Source organism: Xenopus tropicalis, chromosome 2 (assembly GCF_000004195.4).
Source record: "Xenopus tropicalis strain Nigerian chromosome 2, UCB_Xtro_10.0, whole genome shotgun sequence".
Taxonomy (NCBI): domain Eukaryota; kingdom Metazoa; phylum Chordata; class Amphibia; order Anura; family Pipidae; genus Xenopus; species Xenopus tropicalis.
The window spans coordinates 75944376-75961428 of NC_030678.2; the positions used below are offsets into that span (position 1 = coordinate 75944376).

The 17053-nt window shown below is 36.4% G+C and overlaps 1 protein-coding gene across 5 annotated transcripts in view; it reads right to left on the reverse strand.

Annotated features, from left to right (window-relative positions):
* Positions 1 to 17053, reverse strand: part of acaca (acetyl-CoA carboxylase alpha) — a 212370-nt gene that overhangs the window by 111458 nt on the left and 83859 nt on the right. For 2 of the 5 annotated variants that reach the window (XM_004911899.4, XM_031896877.1), the window contains 6 exons: positions 16256 to 16279; positions 11896 to 12033; positions 9724 to 9826; positions 8767 to 8874; positions 3140 to 3196; positions 1453 to 1497 (listed from right to left, as the gene is read on the reverse strand). In XM_004911899.4, the coding sequence (XP_004911956.2) occupies positions 1453 to 1497; positions 3140 to 3196; positions 8767 to 8874; positions 9724 to 9826; positions 11896 to 12033; positions 16256 to 16279 (475 nt within the window). The remainder of the gene's footprint in view (positions 1 to 1452; positions 1498 to 3139; positions 3197 to 8766; positions 8875 to 9723; positions 9827 to 11895; positions 12034 to 16255; positions 16280 to 17053) is intronic. The other 3 variants (XM_012957825.3, XM_012957826.3, XM_002939656.5) reach the window with 3 other exon arrangements.

Below are 17053 nucleotides of genomic sequence, written 5' to 3' on the forward strand. Positions count from 1 at the left end.
CAAAAGTGGAAATTAATTTTACAAAGTAAACTATTTTTTGTATGATCGTAAAATATAATTGAGAGGAATAATTGCACAGAGAGCAAACTAACAGAATATATGTGAGGCTGAACGCCACTTAACACCAACTAGTAGTTAGGCAGGTTATATATAGGCATTATGGTTGAACTTGATGGACGTATGTCTTTTTTCAACCCAACTTACTATGTTACTATGTTACCACAAAAAAGCTGAACAAATTTGCTGGGAGGCAGTGGATTCTCAAAATGAACTATAATTTGTTTTCTGAACAAGTATAGAGGGCCTTACAAACCTATAATCCTCAAAAACCTGTCTAAGAGTTTTTAAAACCCTTTCGTTCTCGACCTGCATATTTATGTATTGTGTTGACTTGAAATGTTGTTCTCAACCCTCACACCCCCCAAAAACAAACTGGAGACTAAACTGTTGTTAATCTCTCTCTGCTAATCCAACAGAATCAAAAAATCATTTCTTTTAAAAAGTAGATACTGAAACCTCTTTTAAAAGCATATATCAGAATGGACTGATTCTGCAGCTTTTCTGTTCTAAGAACAACCCATTATTGAAGCTGAGAATTCAGGAAATATTTAGGAAATATTCATATTTTGAAGGAGTAACCATTACGTTTAACCCATCCTACTGTAATTTGCAGTTTTTTTTTTTACGAATATGTAATTTTATCCTTGCTTTCTTATTGCTTTCACACGTACCAGAGTTACATGTTCTTGTTTTTTATACGATAAAAAGTAAAAGTGCAACACTATTACAAAAGGGAGGCAATTCTCAAAACAAGTTCAAGAAAAAGTCCTATAGACAAAATTATACAATATTCTGAATAAAAAAGAAGCTCATGAACAAAAATGGAAGATTTATTTTTTTGGCATTTGGAAACATTGTTGAATAAATCCTAAGGCTTAACCCTTTAAAGGGGATCTAAACAAAATCACAAGTTACTTACAGTACTTCATTTCTAATAACAGGCTTTTGGCTCAACTGGGACCCTATGGTTAACTGAATCCAGAAAGTGCATAGCCAGTTGCATATTTATTTTATTTATAGTATGTAAGCCTACATCACCGCGATGTTACCCATCAGCAATTAGGTTTGAATGGTCACCTACAAGTTAGAAAACAAAAGCAAAGGTCTGATTGGTTGCTATGGGCATTATCACCAGTGATGTTGGCTTACACACTGTAATAGATATGCCCCTAACTATCACTGACACCACAGGCTTCAAAGAGAGCTGTTGAGCCATGCCTGCCTAGCAATATAAAACGGTCTAAAGCTGCTAATTTCTCAGAAACCACTTCAAATATAAAACAAATGTAAATAGCAAAAGTGCTTAGCAATTTATTGTTTGGAGTTTAGATACCCTTTAAGATCTGGATATCAGTTTTTAAATAAAGGTTGTATTTGATTAATGATACTTACTTGAAATCGTTGATCTACCTCACAGTTGACCTGTTTCCTGAAATCCTTATGTAGGAACAGAAAAGCCAAACATAGAAACAAACAGCAGGGGAAAAAAGCTGACAATTAGCATTGAATTAACCTAATTAAAATGTGTGTTAAGTAATTATGATTCGTGTTACATACAAATTATCCCAAGTTAAATTGATCATACCATCACTATTAAATTAAGGAAAGCTTATCATACATTATTTGTGAAAAATTAAAATGTGTGGTATTGAAAAACCTATCAAACATGCAATAGACCATAAAGAACACAAGTGCAAACATATATGCATACTGTATTATTAAACTTACTCAAAATGCTTTTTGAGAACTTTTACAATTTACATTAATTTTCTATTTTGAGATTGTAATCACTTTTTAAAATGTATTTAAAAAATAATTATTGAAATTATATTATCTTCCCTCCATTCAATAGGCATTATACCTGATGAAAGTGGCCTAGCTAAAGCTAAACTAAGTTCTCTAAGGGGCACATTTACTAATCCATGAATCCGAATGGGAAAAAATTGGATTGGAAACGAAAATTTTTCGACTTTTTCGTCGCCGTCATGTTTTTTCTCGTATTTTGCACAATTTTTTCGTCGCCGTCACAACTTTATCGTATTTTTCGTTGCCGACACGATTTTTTCATATTCAGCAATTGTAAACGGCCGAAAAACCAATTTGATTTTTTTGCGACGGCGGCAAAAAAGTCACGGAAAATATACGATAAAGTTGTAACGGCGACGAAAAAGTCGCGCAAAATACGAAACATCGCAACGGCAGCGAAAAAGTCGCAAAAATACCAATCATTACGGAAAAAACGCATTCAGACGCTTTCGGTCCGTTCGTGGATTAGTAAATGTGCCCCTAAGTGTCCAAGGGTATATTCTATCAGAATCAGGGCCCTTGTTAACAGTAACTTTGCTTAAACATTTAAGTGTCAAGAAAATTACTGACAGTCATAAAACTGTGTATTGAGTGTTTATCTATGTGAAGGCGGTTGTAAATATCTGATGTAAAAAGGTGCCATTTTTCTATTATTCTTTGGTGGCTGTCTGCGACCCACTGATGTGAATGGATTACACCAGATGCGGGGTTGTGTAAAATAATTGCGTTAATTATGGCATTAGTCTGGTGTGAAATTAAATATAGCAAAAAAAATGTAAGGAGTGCACATTAGTCATTTAGATTCAAAGCAGATATTGGTGCAAAGAATACATCAGTTTTGTTTAAGCATTCCAATATATATAAAGCAATGCACCACAATGAGCAAACCAGCACAAAATAAGGCCATTTGGTAGGTTTGTTGAGTGATCTTTTATATAGCACCATGGACATCATGTGCAATTACATACAGGCATTTTAAAGCAATACATTGTAATATACATACCAAATATAAGTATAGAAAGATCAAAAGCAGACATGTATAGCAATGGGAAAGCCTAACATTTAGGATCCTCTACCAGGGGACCCAGTTGATTAAATATATTAATATATCATATATATCAATATAAGATGAATGTGCTCTTTACATTTTGCCCTTGCACCCATTGCAATAGAGAAAAGGCATACTAACAACTTAAGTAGAATGTTGTGCAGGGATTTCCTAATATCTGAATCTTAAATGAAGACAAAAGGGTTCAGAAGACTGAAAAGTTACCTTTTGTGCTACCAGAAATGTCAGCCGACGAATACCATGATCCATTAACACAGCTTTCTGTTACCATAAAGACACAAATTAAATAACAGAACAATTTAAAAAAGAAACAGAAATAACATTTAATTTCACAAAGCTGTAAATATATGTCTTTTGTCCAAAGTTTCAATAAAAAATCATTAATAAAGCATTACATACATTTGGTTCGTTGCTTCAATTTGTATGTGGCTGATCAAAGCTAAATACTAATTGCTATAAGTTACTGTGGATTGCTAAATGGATGTGTTAGCAAATCAGCCTCATGTTTGAGCTATATTAAGGCTGATGTTCTAGGGCAGTGCTGTCCAACTTCTGTTGTACCGAGGGCCGGAATTTTTCCGACCTACGTGGTGGAGGGCCGATAATGGAAGCCAGTTTTGACCACTCCCCTTTTTGAAACCACACCCACTTGAAACCACACCCATGTTATCACATGATCATACCCATATTAATGGTTGTAGTACAGCAAAAACCTGCCATACTCTGCCTGCCCTACCCTGCCTGTGTGTGCCATACTCTGCCTGCCCTACCCTGCCAGCGTGCCATACTTTCACTGTGTGTGCCATTCTTGGCTGGTTTGTGCCATACTTGGCCTGTGTGTGCTATACTCTGCCTGCCCTACCCTGTCTGTGTGTTCCATACTCTGCCTTCCCTACCCTGCCTTTGTGTGCCATACTCTGCTTGCCCTATGCTGCCTGTGTGTATGGCACACACAGGCAGCCTACAGTGACACAATGCTGGCACTGCTCCTACAGTCTGCACAATAACTATATATTAAAAAACGTTTTAATTGCAGTACCACCTCAGTATATGTTCTTTTTGTAGTATGCAGGGATTATTTGTGGGTTTCTACTGCTCCTGAGGTGTGAACAGGGGAACAATGGGGGTGATTACAGCCTGAGCCTGAGGTGTGAACACTGCAGGGGGTGAACAATGCAGAGATTAAAAGGTGTGAACAACACAGGGGATTACATATTTAAACAATACAGCCTGATTACATCTTGAATCTGAGGTGAGAACCATGCAGGGGGGCAGTTAATCACAGTACTGATACCATTTAAAGCTTACACAAGAGTAAGCCATCAAAGCAGCCAGACAGGTCGGGGGCCACACAGAGGGAGGTCACGGGCCGCATGCGGCCCGCGGGCCGCCAGTTGGACAGCACTGTTCTAGGGTTATCAACAGGGCAGTGGGTTGGTCATGCCCAGTGTAGATAGTCCTCTATTCCAGAACACAGATGTCTACAAAGATCGAATCTGCCATAAAATGCACCATATTGACAATTCTGGCTTTACTCAGTCATGAATGAAAAGGGCAGTAAAGATTTTTGGTAAAAAAAAACTGCATTGCATGTGATTTAGCATTTTCACCTTTTTTGCTCTTTTACATTCATATGCACAATGCACAAAGTGCGGGCATTGCATTACCATACAAAGAAGATGAACACGTCAGCTGCATATATTCAGCTCTGGGAATATAAGTAGCTATATGAACTCTGTCAGTGTCCTATCTGTATTTGCAGGTGACTGTGTACAAAAGAAAAGTCTAAACCCATGAGAATATGGATCAGTTCAATTCTTGTACCCTTAGGGATCATTCCTTTCCATTCACATTTAGATGCTTTACCATGGAGCACTGACTGAAGGCCTATGGCTCCACAACGGTCCTTCATCTTTAATTCCCGCCATTCTCTGACAGTTAGATGTTGTGCATTGCATTTCTCCTCTAACAATGAACACCAACAAATACATATTCTTCATATATTGGAACACTGATACATTTGTTTAGCGACATCAAGTCTTTCCCATGGACAATGGTAGGGCTAGGACTACTATTTAGTCATTACATTCTTTTAGAATGTAAGCTCTTGCAAGCAGGGCCCTCCCCCTAGTGTCTCCGATCCTCATCCAATGTAACCGCAAACCATTTTTGTTAATTTTTTTTTTAACCTCGGGTACATAGCTAGTGTTGGACTACAACTCTATGCTTTAACTCTTGATTATATGTTAAAGAATCAGGGCCTTAAGACCTAATGCATGTTCCACAATATGGAAAAGCCCCTTATCTGGAAAACACCAGTTCTCATATCTTTTGTATAATAGATCGTGAACATATACCCGTGAAATTAATTATTTATGCATATCCAAAGGGTAAAAATAAGATCTCTACCCAAAATCTGCATGCTAAGTCAGTCTAATTTCTTTCTAGTAAGGTATAATATAGGGGCGATCCTCATAAAATATTCTTTATTGTGTCAATTGTACAATTTTAAATGATCACTGAAAACAATTGGACATTTAGGAAGACGGTTCCTCTGTTTTTAGGTGGATTAAACATTTCAGGAGAAAGACTTTGATCTGAGGCTATTTCATATAAATGTATTAAAAGATGTGTATAAAAAATACATTTGTTAGAGCTTTCTTCAAATATGTACTTTTAGATCAGCAACAAGTAATCATCATACTGTAGACACATATAGTGCTTAATGTCCCTCAAAATCACAAGAACTGAAAGAACAATCTACTCAGCCTCTGAGGAGGGAAAAAATGGGGTAAAAAAAGCTGTGTGCAATTAAGGCCAAAAACCCTTATAGCAAGCATCTGCAATAATATTACTGTTCGGGAGAGAAAATAACTTTAATACTCAGGGTTTTAAAATCAAAATTGTTATTGCTTTTAAAATTCCACAAGTGGCAGATAATAACAGCATAGCAACAGGATTCTGATTACATTGTAATAATGTAGGGTTCCCAGCCAGTCTACAGTTATAACCAGGCGATTAGGCAGCAGCACCTGGAGAAACTCCATTAACGCTGACTGCTTCCATCTCCTCGGCAAGTCATTTACAAGTATATGATCCTAATTTCTATAAACATGCTGGGGCCGAGAGATTATTTAGACAATTTGGATCATTCTAGTAGATGTTTAAATGTTTTTTTTCCCTCCCACTGCCTGGAGGTTGATGCAAATGAAAATCAGAAAACTAGTCTTTTTTCTGCTTCTGGTTTTTTTTTTTTTGTCAAAAAGAAATACAGATTTTTTTTTCTCTACTTGAAAAACAGGAAAGAAAGGTACATAGATATTATCTCAGGTATAAGTAAGGAGCAGCAAGAACCGAGCTACGAAGTCAAAATGGCAATCAAGCCTCAGTATGTACTGAAGGCCAAAGGGTAATTATGATGTATGTATTGTGTCTGCAAACAGAGCTGAAGGCTATAATAAAGCCTGCTGCCTGGAGAAGTTCTCTCTGAGCAAGGAAAAAGCTTATTTTTGATCCTTGGCTGAGTGGGAAGGTTGGAATAGTGTACAGCATGATATGGACTGAAAGTGCAAAATAATAAACAAGAAAACTATTCCAGCATATGTAATGTCCTCTCTCTTACCCTGCCTACTTCTGCTATTTGACAAGCATTATAAAAATACAGGTTTGGTTTAATTAAGTAACACAATAAATATATTTTACGAATGCAGCACATGCAGTTTTCTGCATCACGTTTTTTTTTTATTCTAGCACATAGTTGTATCCAATGCATTTGCATGCAATGCACCAAAATGCACCCGAACTACCATGTGCCAGTTGAGGCTAGCCGTTGTCAACGGGTATAGCTGTTTAATTTATCCTGTTATCCTGAATGCTCTGAGTTTTCTGCATAAGAGGTCTTTCTGTAATTTTAAAGGGGAACTATACCCCCTGTTGCAAAATGCACCCTTAAAGGAGAATGCAAGTCAAAATTTAAAAAGCATACTGTCCAATAGTCCTCCTATTGTTTAGTAACAACGCCACACTTTTGGCCCACCTAATCAAATATTTACTCAGTCACAATTACTTCACATTTTCTAGAACAGGCAGCCAGCTCTAAAAAGGTATTCTCCCTTCCTTTCCCTCTTTGCTTCATACTGCACATGTGTTTCATTCCCTCCCCCCCTCCCCTCTGCCAGATCCGCTTCTGATTGGCTGGTGGGCATGTAAAGCTCAGAACAGGAGACAGGATCAAGTTACACACATGCTCAGAGAATAGGAAGGCTGCTGCTGGCAGCCTACAGGAAGGACAGAGATATTTCAGTGATGTCTTAGAGTGCTTTTTGCACCCGGGGGTATAGTTCTCCTTTAAACTCTATACCTTAAGTCTACTAAAAATTCATTTAAACATTAATTAAACCCAATAGGATTGTTGTGCATCCAATAAGGATTAATTATATCTTAGTTGGGATCACATGTACAAGGCACTGTTTTATTATTACAGAGAAAAAGTAAATCATTTTTAAAAAGTTAAATTTCATTAAAATGGATTCTATAGGAGATGGCCTTCCTATAATTAGAAGATTTCTGGATAATAATGGGTTCCTGGATATATTAGGTACTGTGGAACAAGAGTGCCCAATACTATATTTTGCTGCAGTGAACAGATTTTGAAATGTATATAAAATGGGTAGTTTTAATATATTTTTAGCATGTTTTAGTATATATTTGGTCTTTATTTTTTTATAGTTTTTCTTCTACTTATAACTCTTTCCAGCTTTCATCTAGGCAGCAGTGACCCTAGAAAAAATTATTGCTCTGTGCAGCTACAAATTTATTGTTACTTTTTATTACTTAGCCTACTTTGCATTCCCTCTCCTATTTATTGTCCAGTCTCTGATTCAAACCTGGTTACTTAGGTATACACTAGAAACCAGATAGAAAATGAAATTCCAAACTTTAAAGTGACTGGCCTGAACTAAAATGTAAAATTTAAAAAACCACAAGATATAAAACAACAATGAACGTTTGCAAAGAGTCTAAGAATATCAGTCTACTTCATACTAAAAGTTAATTTAAAGGTGAACTAAAAATCCAGCATTTCAGTCACTAGCTTGTAACCTTCATTAGTGAAATATATACAAACAAACAAATATAGAGACTAATAATAGCTGTGTTTAAATTAATCCTTTCTACATGACCAAATACATTATATTGCATCTTCCTGTGACACTAAGGGGTAGTGCAACATATATAATTTTTGCTAGCCAATCATATTTATTAGGAATTAAAGATGTATTGATCTGAGCCGTCAGCACACTCTTTTACCCCCCTTCTACATTTTAAGTGTAAATGGGGATGGAGGTACTTTGTGGCTACTTAACACAGATACTGACATTATACCTAATTCTTTGATGAGTGCAAGGGGGATTTCTATGGCCTTATTACATGATCATTGCAAAGGCATTGATACAGACAAAACTACAGCCTGCTCAACTAATACCTGTCTATAGGTCAGACAAGTTTGAAAATCAGGTTCCTGTTAAGATCCATCTATTGGTACAGGGGCCAAGCAACCAGATCAACCCTTTACCTGAGTGACTTGATTTTTTAACAAACGGATCGGTTTTCCTTAATATCGTGTTTATCAGATTTCTCCATTATTTAAATAGGTATGTATAAATGAACAAGTATACATGCACATATAATCTGCTAATACTGTACTATGCATCAATTGTATGTTCATTCCAAAGTTTTTTCACAAACATCTTTTAATAAAAATATGGTTGTTTCACTTTCATTTTCCTACATAGAGTATAGAAGTTTTCTTTTTATTAAAGCAGTATGCTTACTTTGCTCTGTGTAAATTCCCGAAACATGGCTGCCAGTCCATCATCATCAATATCACAATCTGTTTTAATGGCAACATTCAGGATGTGAATAGGTTCATCTCTGGAGCTCTGCAAATGAAAAGATAGCTATTATATAGAAAAGGAAAAGCCAGAAGGCAAAACCAGAAGATATTACCATCTTATCTCAATATTTCCAATTTATTTGCTCTGTATTCAAATTGAATAAGAAGCTAAAGCTATTTTTCTATCATTTTATTAGTTTGCCCTTTATCCCCAACTGATGACAAAAGGTAAAAAGAGGGAAAAGTTGTGATCCTTAGCGTCTAATCACTTCCCATAGTTTAAGCTGCTGAAATCTGCACATAGTGCTAGACTAAAAATCAGGCACAAGGTGCACAGTACATCAGGTATAAAGCAACCTTGCCACTTGCATCCCTTGGTTTTCCTGCCTTGCACATCCTTTATAAGGGTCTTGTGGAGAATTCACACAGTCAGCAGAAGTGATGCAAAATTGCCACATATTGAGGCAACTGCAATATGAGGGCTCAGATAGAACTGCCTTTGGGCACTGGCCGAATTTCAGGGAAAGGAGGTACAATGTGCAAATTTTTACTTTGTCTTACCAGCTGTAAATTTGCTAGGGTGACTTACCTAAGCAGTGTGTATAATTCTCTGGGGGCTACAAAAATATATGTTTGCAATCTACATTCCATGCTAATGTGTATTAGGCTGCATGTGCATGTGTGTGCAACTGGTTTGTAGATATAAATATGAGCATTTGTGCAGAATAGTGCAGGCATTGTTGTGTGTACAAAGGTGCAAGTATGGGAATAAGTACATGAATATATGCCTGTTTGCATGTGTAAATATTTAGGAGAAGGAATATTAGTTGTAAAACAGATAAGACTCAGTTTACCCATAAAGGTTTCTAAGAAACTACAGTTAACTGATAGGTACCTTATTATCATCTTCGTCATAAAGCGAAGGATGACCAGCTTCAGGAAATACAGGACTTTGAGGGGGAGAATCTGAGAAGCAACTCATCACATCGTCAAATAATCTGGGGAAAAAATGACAGACTATTTTTTGTATGTAATTTATTCAGTTTGGTAAAAACAGAACATTTGTGAGGCTATTTGCTTAAATGAAAATAAAAATACATAAAGTAAAGGTTTGCAGTTTCTCTGTTCATTAGGACGAGTAATTTGCAGATTTCATAGGCCCACAAAGATTCTGGTTTAAAAAGTTATACTGCTCTAATGGTCTCTCATTAGGCAACTAAAAGAAAAGACTATGACGTGAGCAATGAGTGCTGGGTAATCACCTCTCCTCCCAGGAGACGTTCATCCACACACATGCAAAGCCAGATGGCACACCCATTGAATCAAGAGAAGAAGGTCCCTGCTGGGTAGTACTATATGGCTATGCCTAATTCTTCCTGACATTTCATTCCTCACTGTGCAAGCAGATTCTTGTATTTCCTACACTCCCCAAAGAGACACCATTTACCATTCCCAAAATGCGTGTGATGAGTAATGTAGGAAAAATAAATAATGAAGAACATTAGGGGTGCTTATTCAAGGCTTTAAGATTCAGTACTTGAAACTGTTATAAGGGAAAATGGGCAGGGGAGTCACGGTGACAAGCTTGAATATGTTAGTTTTCACCCTTTTATTCCTAAGGGCAGGAGCAGCCTAGGGGAACAGCATATAACATGTGTGGGAAACAATCTGTCTAGAAATGATAGGGATGAACATTATTAATAGTCGTATACACCCAGTGGAACCATTGAATCTCCCACAAAGCCAATCAGATAGACTTCACTCCATTTCTGATTATCACTAGTTAATAGATGCTGAGAATCCCTGCCATCTGGTTAAAATGCATGCCATGTTCATGGAGATAATTTTGCTTAAGGGGAAAGAAAACACTCCAGATTTGTACAATGCAAACAAAACAGAAGAGCTTCACAGAATATTGAGGAAAGGAAAAATAAATATATTCAGGTATCCAGTTCATTGCATATCTCTGCTCTATTGTTTCATTTCATATGGCGGTTTAAAAAAAAGAAAAATCTTAGCAAAGACGTGAAGGGATTAAAAAGAGGATATTATTCATGAAAAGAGGATTTTTGCACACAGTCCTGCAGCACTAAAAATAACTTCAAGAGCCTCAAATGACTGCAGTCGAGCCTTGGCTAATGTTCTTTTAACAGTGAAAGATGGAAACAAAAGATTAAATTGTTAATAAGTAAACATGTAGATGCAATATTCCTGCCACATATTCTTCCAACAATTACCAAATACTGGATCAGTAATTTAATATTTAAAAGAATTTTAATGTTTAAAAGAAACAAACAGTTAATTTTTTTGTTGTCATTTCTTTTTTTACCACACTGGACATGGGAAAGTCTCAGCAATGAAAGGACTACTATATCATAATTTATTATTACAATATATATTTTTGTCTGAGACAGAGATAAGAGATGAATGTACAATTATTCTCTGTTTTGTCTAGCTGTAGACAACTCTGTTATGAGTTTGGCTGTCATTGGACATGGCCTAGCAGCCAATGAGCATGCTTTGATGACAATAGAGGGCTAATAATAGCAGTAAGTACTTACGGCACACCAGAAACAGGAAAAACCCCTAGACCAGTGATCCCCAACCAGTGGCTCATGAGCAAAATGTTGCTCACCAACCCCTTGGAAGTTGCTCTCAGTGGCCTCAAAGTTGGTGTTTGTTTTTGAATTAACCAATCCTTATTAGTCACCTACTAGGAAAGTTTTTGTGCTTGTGTTGCACCGCAGCTTTTCTTTTTTATTGAAATATTGCTAACGAGTCAAATAGGTTGGGGATCCCTGCCCTAGACTATATTTAGAGTATCTACAGATACATATAAAACATTTATATTGTGGCCTACTTCATTTTTATAAAGGAAATTCACAGTTTAGAGTTCCCATTGAAGCTGCCCAGTATAATTACCCATTGCTTTAAACACTGATAGATTTAGTATTATTGTATACCCTACAATAACTTTAAATGCATAAAGCTATAAACTCAAATCAAACTAAAATTCTGAGGATAAATCCTTGAAACTGCCATTAAAATTTAAAGAGAATGGACATACCTCACAAAATCTTCAAATGTCCGAAAGGCAACCATGCCCCCCATCCTTTGGCAGGGTGGAGTAAATGAAGTATCCAATAGTACATCACTGACGACATGAACCATTCCATAGTGGTTAAGGTTCGAAGAGAAAGACATTCTTAAAGGCAAAAGGAAATAGATCTTGTTATGAAATTATGTCGGCAGCAATCTCCATCTATGCTCTAAAAACACATATATATTTTTTTTTGCTACAAATAATTGAACTGCTTTTTTTAACAGAAGAGTAACATTATTTAGGATTTTGTTATAATATGCGATACACTAAGCACAGTAAAAAAAAATACAAACGTATAGGGCCAGAAATAGGGGTAGGCAGAAGAGGCAAATACCAGGGTGCAACAGAAGGGGGCAGTAGGCATGTACCTCAGCTACCTACATACCTTTGGTTTGCTCCCTGTTGCATTGCTGCTTATCAAACTTTCTTTCCATCACATTTGGTCTACATAACAGCACCTCAAAACCCACGGAATGTGCCTTGGGCGCACCTCACAGTTGACCTGGCTCTAAATAAGAATATTTCTACAAGTGACTGTAAATGTAGTGATCTAATTTTTACATCAACATTGCATTAAATTTGGATAAAGTATGTACATTTTCCCAGGATTATCACTGACATCAGTACTATAATAGTTTCTTACTCAGCAGACCATTAGGCCATGAGTATGGAAAAATCCACGCATACAGTACTTGCACTGTGAAACAGGCAGACGTCAATAAAAGAAATCAGCATTTGAGAAATAACAAATATTTAAACATTATAATTTGTACAGTTTGCTGTTGTGAATCCTAGATTGTTTCTGTGCTCACATCAAAGAGGACTCTAATTGGAGCCATTAAATTATTTTTATGGTATTTTTTATTTTCACCGCATGTATCATATATCATAAAAATTGGCAGGGAAGTGTTTATAATAAACTGAAGTTATTTTCGTTTTTAATTAAGTTCAAAATATTGGTTACAGAAAACTGGCAATTAAATAATATGAAGGCAGAAGAAACATAAAGAAATATTTGTTGTGCATGTGTTAAGGTGCGGATGTACCTTGGAAATCAATAAAAGCTGCAGCCACAGTGCCCTCTAAAGACAAATTAATTTCTACAAGATTCTATTTCTGCTCCCTTTAAACATCTATTAATACTGGCCAGGGCCCTTTAGGTTTCATAAACACTAAACAGAATTTGGTTGCTACATAAGGAAATATTAAAGGGTGCAAAAACCCTTATGGAAAGCATATTTGACATAATGAAAAATGAGTCAGCATGGTTTCACTTGTATATTGCATATAATTGAAGAAACAATTACAAATACTTTTCTGAGGGGTTGGTTCAGAGTGTAAACAATACTTACAAGTAGGTAAAACATTACTGGAACTCTAGAATTTAACAATGTATTTTCTGCTCTGTAATCATTCCTTCTAGTTTTCTAGTTTCCTTGTGCCACTGGGGGGGATATACACACTATCCTTTGGAGCTTAATGTACTGCGCCTGTTCTTAGCTTGAATCCACAAAAGGGATACTTGGGAGTGGGGGAAAAATTGCATATCACTCTGAAGAAAAGAAACCCTGAGCCAAAGCATTTTTAAAGAAGAGTTGCATCGCTCCAGTGAAAAAAAAAAAAAGTAGACAACTGGCAATAGACTTGTTTTAGCCTTTTCCTGACTGTGAGGAAAGTTTTGCTAAATGGTTAAATACACTGAACTGTTGGGAATCCTTCTGAATTAATTGCCCCTATGTAAGCAAGCTTTGTTACAGTAACAATTCAACATACCCTTAAACAAAGGATATCAATCACACTCCTTAAGCATACTGGAAGAATCAGATTTACCCTGCTTCCTTATTCTTGGGTCTAACAAAAACATAGATGGCAAGAATTGTATTGTGTTAGTATATTAGTTGTGTAGCAGATTCAATTTCCAGTATTGTGATGGAGTGAATTTAGCTAAAAAAAATTGTTTGTTTGTTGGTCTTTGAATGTTGATTTTACTGGCCAGTAATTTAGTAATTCAGAATTTAGTAATTCAGTAATTTAATAATTCAGTAAAATATTATTCAGTATTTCTGCGTGTATATGTGTATGTGGTATATATGTGTTAAAGGAACAGTAACACCAAAAAATGAAAGAACTTTAAAGTAATAAAAATATAATGCACTGTTGCCCTGCACTGGTAAAACTGGTGTGTTTGCTACAGTAACACTACTATAATTTATATAATAAGCTGCTGTGTAGCCACGGGGGCAGCCATTCAAGCTGGAAAAAAGGAGAAAAGGCACAGGTTACATAGCAGATAACAGATAAATCCTGTAGAATACAATAGTGTTTTATCTGTTATCTGCTATGTGCCTGTGCCTTTTCTCCTTTGAATGGCTGCCCCCGGGGCTACATAGCAGCTTATTTATATAAATTATAGTAGACTTTCTGAAGTAAACACACAACTTTTGCCAGTGCAGGGCAGCAGCACATTATATTTTAGTTACTTTTATACACTTTCATTTTTTGGTGTTACTGTTCCTTTAAAGGTGGAAACAGTGTTGGCTTTGGTTGGCAGACTGGGGCCTGCTTTGTTTGGGGCGTGTGCCTCAGCTGTGCTGGAGGTATGTTTTGGATGGTGCTGGAGCTACTGCTTGTGGAGGGCTATGTTTGCCACGGGTGTATATAAAAGTGTGTGCATGGGGCTGCATTGTTTCTGTACAGAGCGTTGCCGTTGCTTGTATGGAGTGGAATTTGGTAGAGCACTTGCCTGGAGCTCTCAGAGAGGCCACTTCCTAAAGGGGTGGGCAGCCTCTCTGAATGAATATTGATAGAGTAGATGCTAACCACCGGGGGCAGCATAGAGCAGTTTTGAGGCTATAAAAGCTGGTTTCTTTTGGGAGTCTGTGTCAAGCCTTTGTAAGAGGCAGTTCTAGAGCTCCAGAAGTGTGCTTGCAGGGTTACTGTTGACCCTGCTGGTAAAAGTCTGTACTGCACCATTGCAAAAACTGTTTTCTTCTGCATTTGATAACAATAAAGCACAATATTTCCACTGAAGATCTGTCTGGCTAATGAACCTGCACGCGTCCAGTGACAAGTATCTTCAGTATGTCTCAGAAAACAGTGGGGTTGACCATGTATAGTAAATATAAGGACAGTTAGTTTTGGGACAGTATATAAAATGTATAAACTGAATATAGCAATTGTATTAATTTTGTGCTGTGAAAACAAAAAGTGTTTTGTTTTTTTTACATATATATATATATATACATATATGATAATGCAGAGAATATATTCCAGTTACCATATAAAGCATTCTTTTGGCTGGTCTAAGATAACAAATCCTTAAGACGTGGACAATAAAAACTGATTCCTATTGATCAAATTGATCTAATTAATCAGCCAGTTGAATCAATTTCATCAAAGTTAAAATGTCTGCTTTCCTGCAGGATTTCCAGACCCTGATATATCTGCCTCAAGGTGCAAAATTGGAGTAGCTATGAAACTTTCTTTCTGAAGCAACTGTACTGGCAAGTAAGAAAACATAAGGCCAGGATAATTTTGGTCCAAAAATTGGTGAGATTGCTATATTTAATTTGGGGGTTTTTTTTTCTTCTTCTTCTGAAACAATCTGGGGATGGCACATTTTTGTTGCTTTCCTTTAGCCCAACAAGAATCAAGATGGCTGAACTTGATGGATGGATGTCTTTTTTCTGTCTTAACTGCTATATAATAATGTCACTCTGTAAATGTGATTTTTGTATGTAAGTACTGTAAACGATTGACTGCATAGCAGGTTATGATCATTCATGTCTTCTCTGGTCTTTGTAAACTAGGCTACAAATAACAATGTTTTGAAAGAGTAAAAGGTTTGGCTTCTGAACACTGTATGGCATTCTCTATTTGTTGCAGTGCTGACCTGTGCAATTTTGTTGTTCTTTAAAAGAAGCAATGAATATGAATAGTATTGGTTCACTTTAGCACTTGAATTGGGAGTCCCCTGTACAGACAGCAAAGTTTGGCAGTCTGTGGCATAATTGAAATGATCAGAAAAAAGGAAGGGAAAGCCTACAGCATACCACGTGTAATAATAAACAAGCCCTAGTATCACAAATCTACTGTTGGCTGAAAATACTGGAAGTTGCATCTCTAAACAGCTTGAAGGTGTGCAAATTTGATAAACCTATTGTATGGAGCTGGTATAGCTATGCTCTTTAGTATCTGAGTAAAAACATAATGGTTCATATTTAATGCAACCGTGCTTGAATTTGTTACAACATGTTATAAAGTAGTTCCAAAACACAAGAGAGAGAGAGAGAAAGAGTAATTGAAAAGAAGCTGAATGCCATACCTGTTAAGCGTGGGGATGTTCCCTCTGTAATCAAACAACCACAGTTAATTATTTGCTGGTTAGATTAGTGAAAGCCTCATTAACGAAAAGTGAAGTTAAAACCAAAAGCTGGGTGTTTACATTCGCTTTCATAATAAATAATAATTATCAATCAATTCATGTAAAATTAATCATACTTTGTGTTTAAAGAAGAGTTTTAAAGAAAAAATTAAAGCATCAGGAAAAATTCAAGATACATTGTCAAATCCAAGAATTATTTAAATGTGATCATAATTTTCTATGGCTTTTAGCTGATCTTTCTATTTTTCATCTCTCCAACCTGGAGACATCACGTGTACCAATAGTGCTAGATCAAGTCACAGTTGTAAAGCCTCATGGGAACAATCCCACATACAGTGGAGCAAGGATCATGTACCCAAGAAACATTGAGACAGATCACGGTTTACCTGAAAACTCATTTACAAGAAAACGGTTTACCTGAAAACTCATGCACGAGATTCAATATGAGATGCAATAAATTCAGAAAGTCTCAAAGTTTATCATGTGAAAACTCTATTGAAGTCTATGGAAAAAAGGTTTCTTTCCTCAAACTGAATCATGTCCATGAGTTTTCACGTCATAGACCATGACACATTTTTTCTCAATGAATTGAATCTGGCTCATTGTGTGGACTGGTGTCTTAATTAAATCAAACATGAATTGGTTAGGCATCATTAATTGATGTACTGTGTCCAGCTCTCCATATGTTACTGTATATGATGAAGGAGCCAGGTAGTTTATATGCACCACTATAAGGCA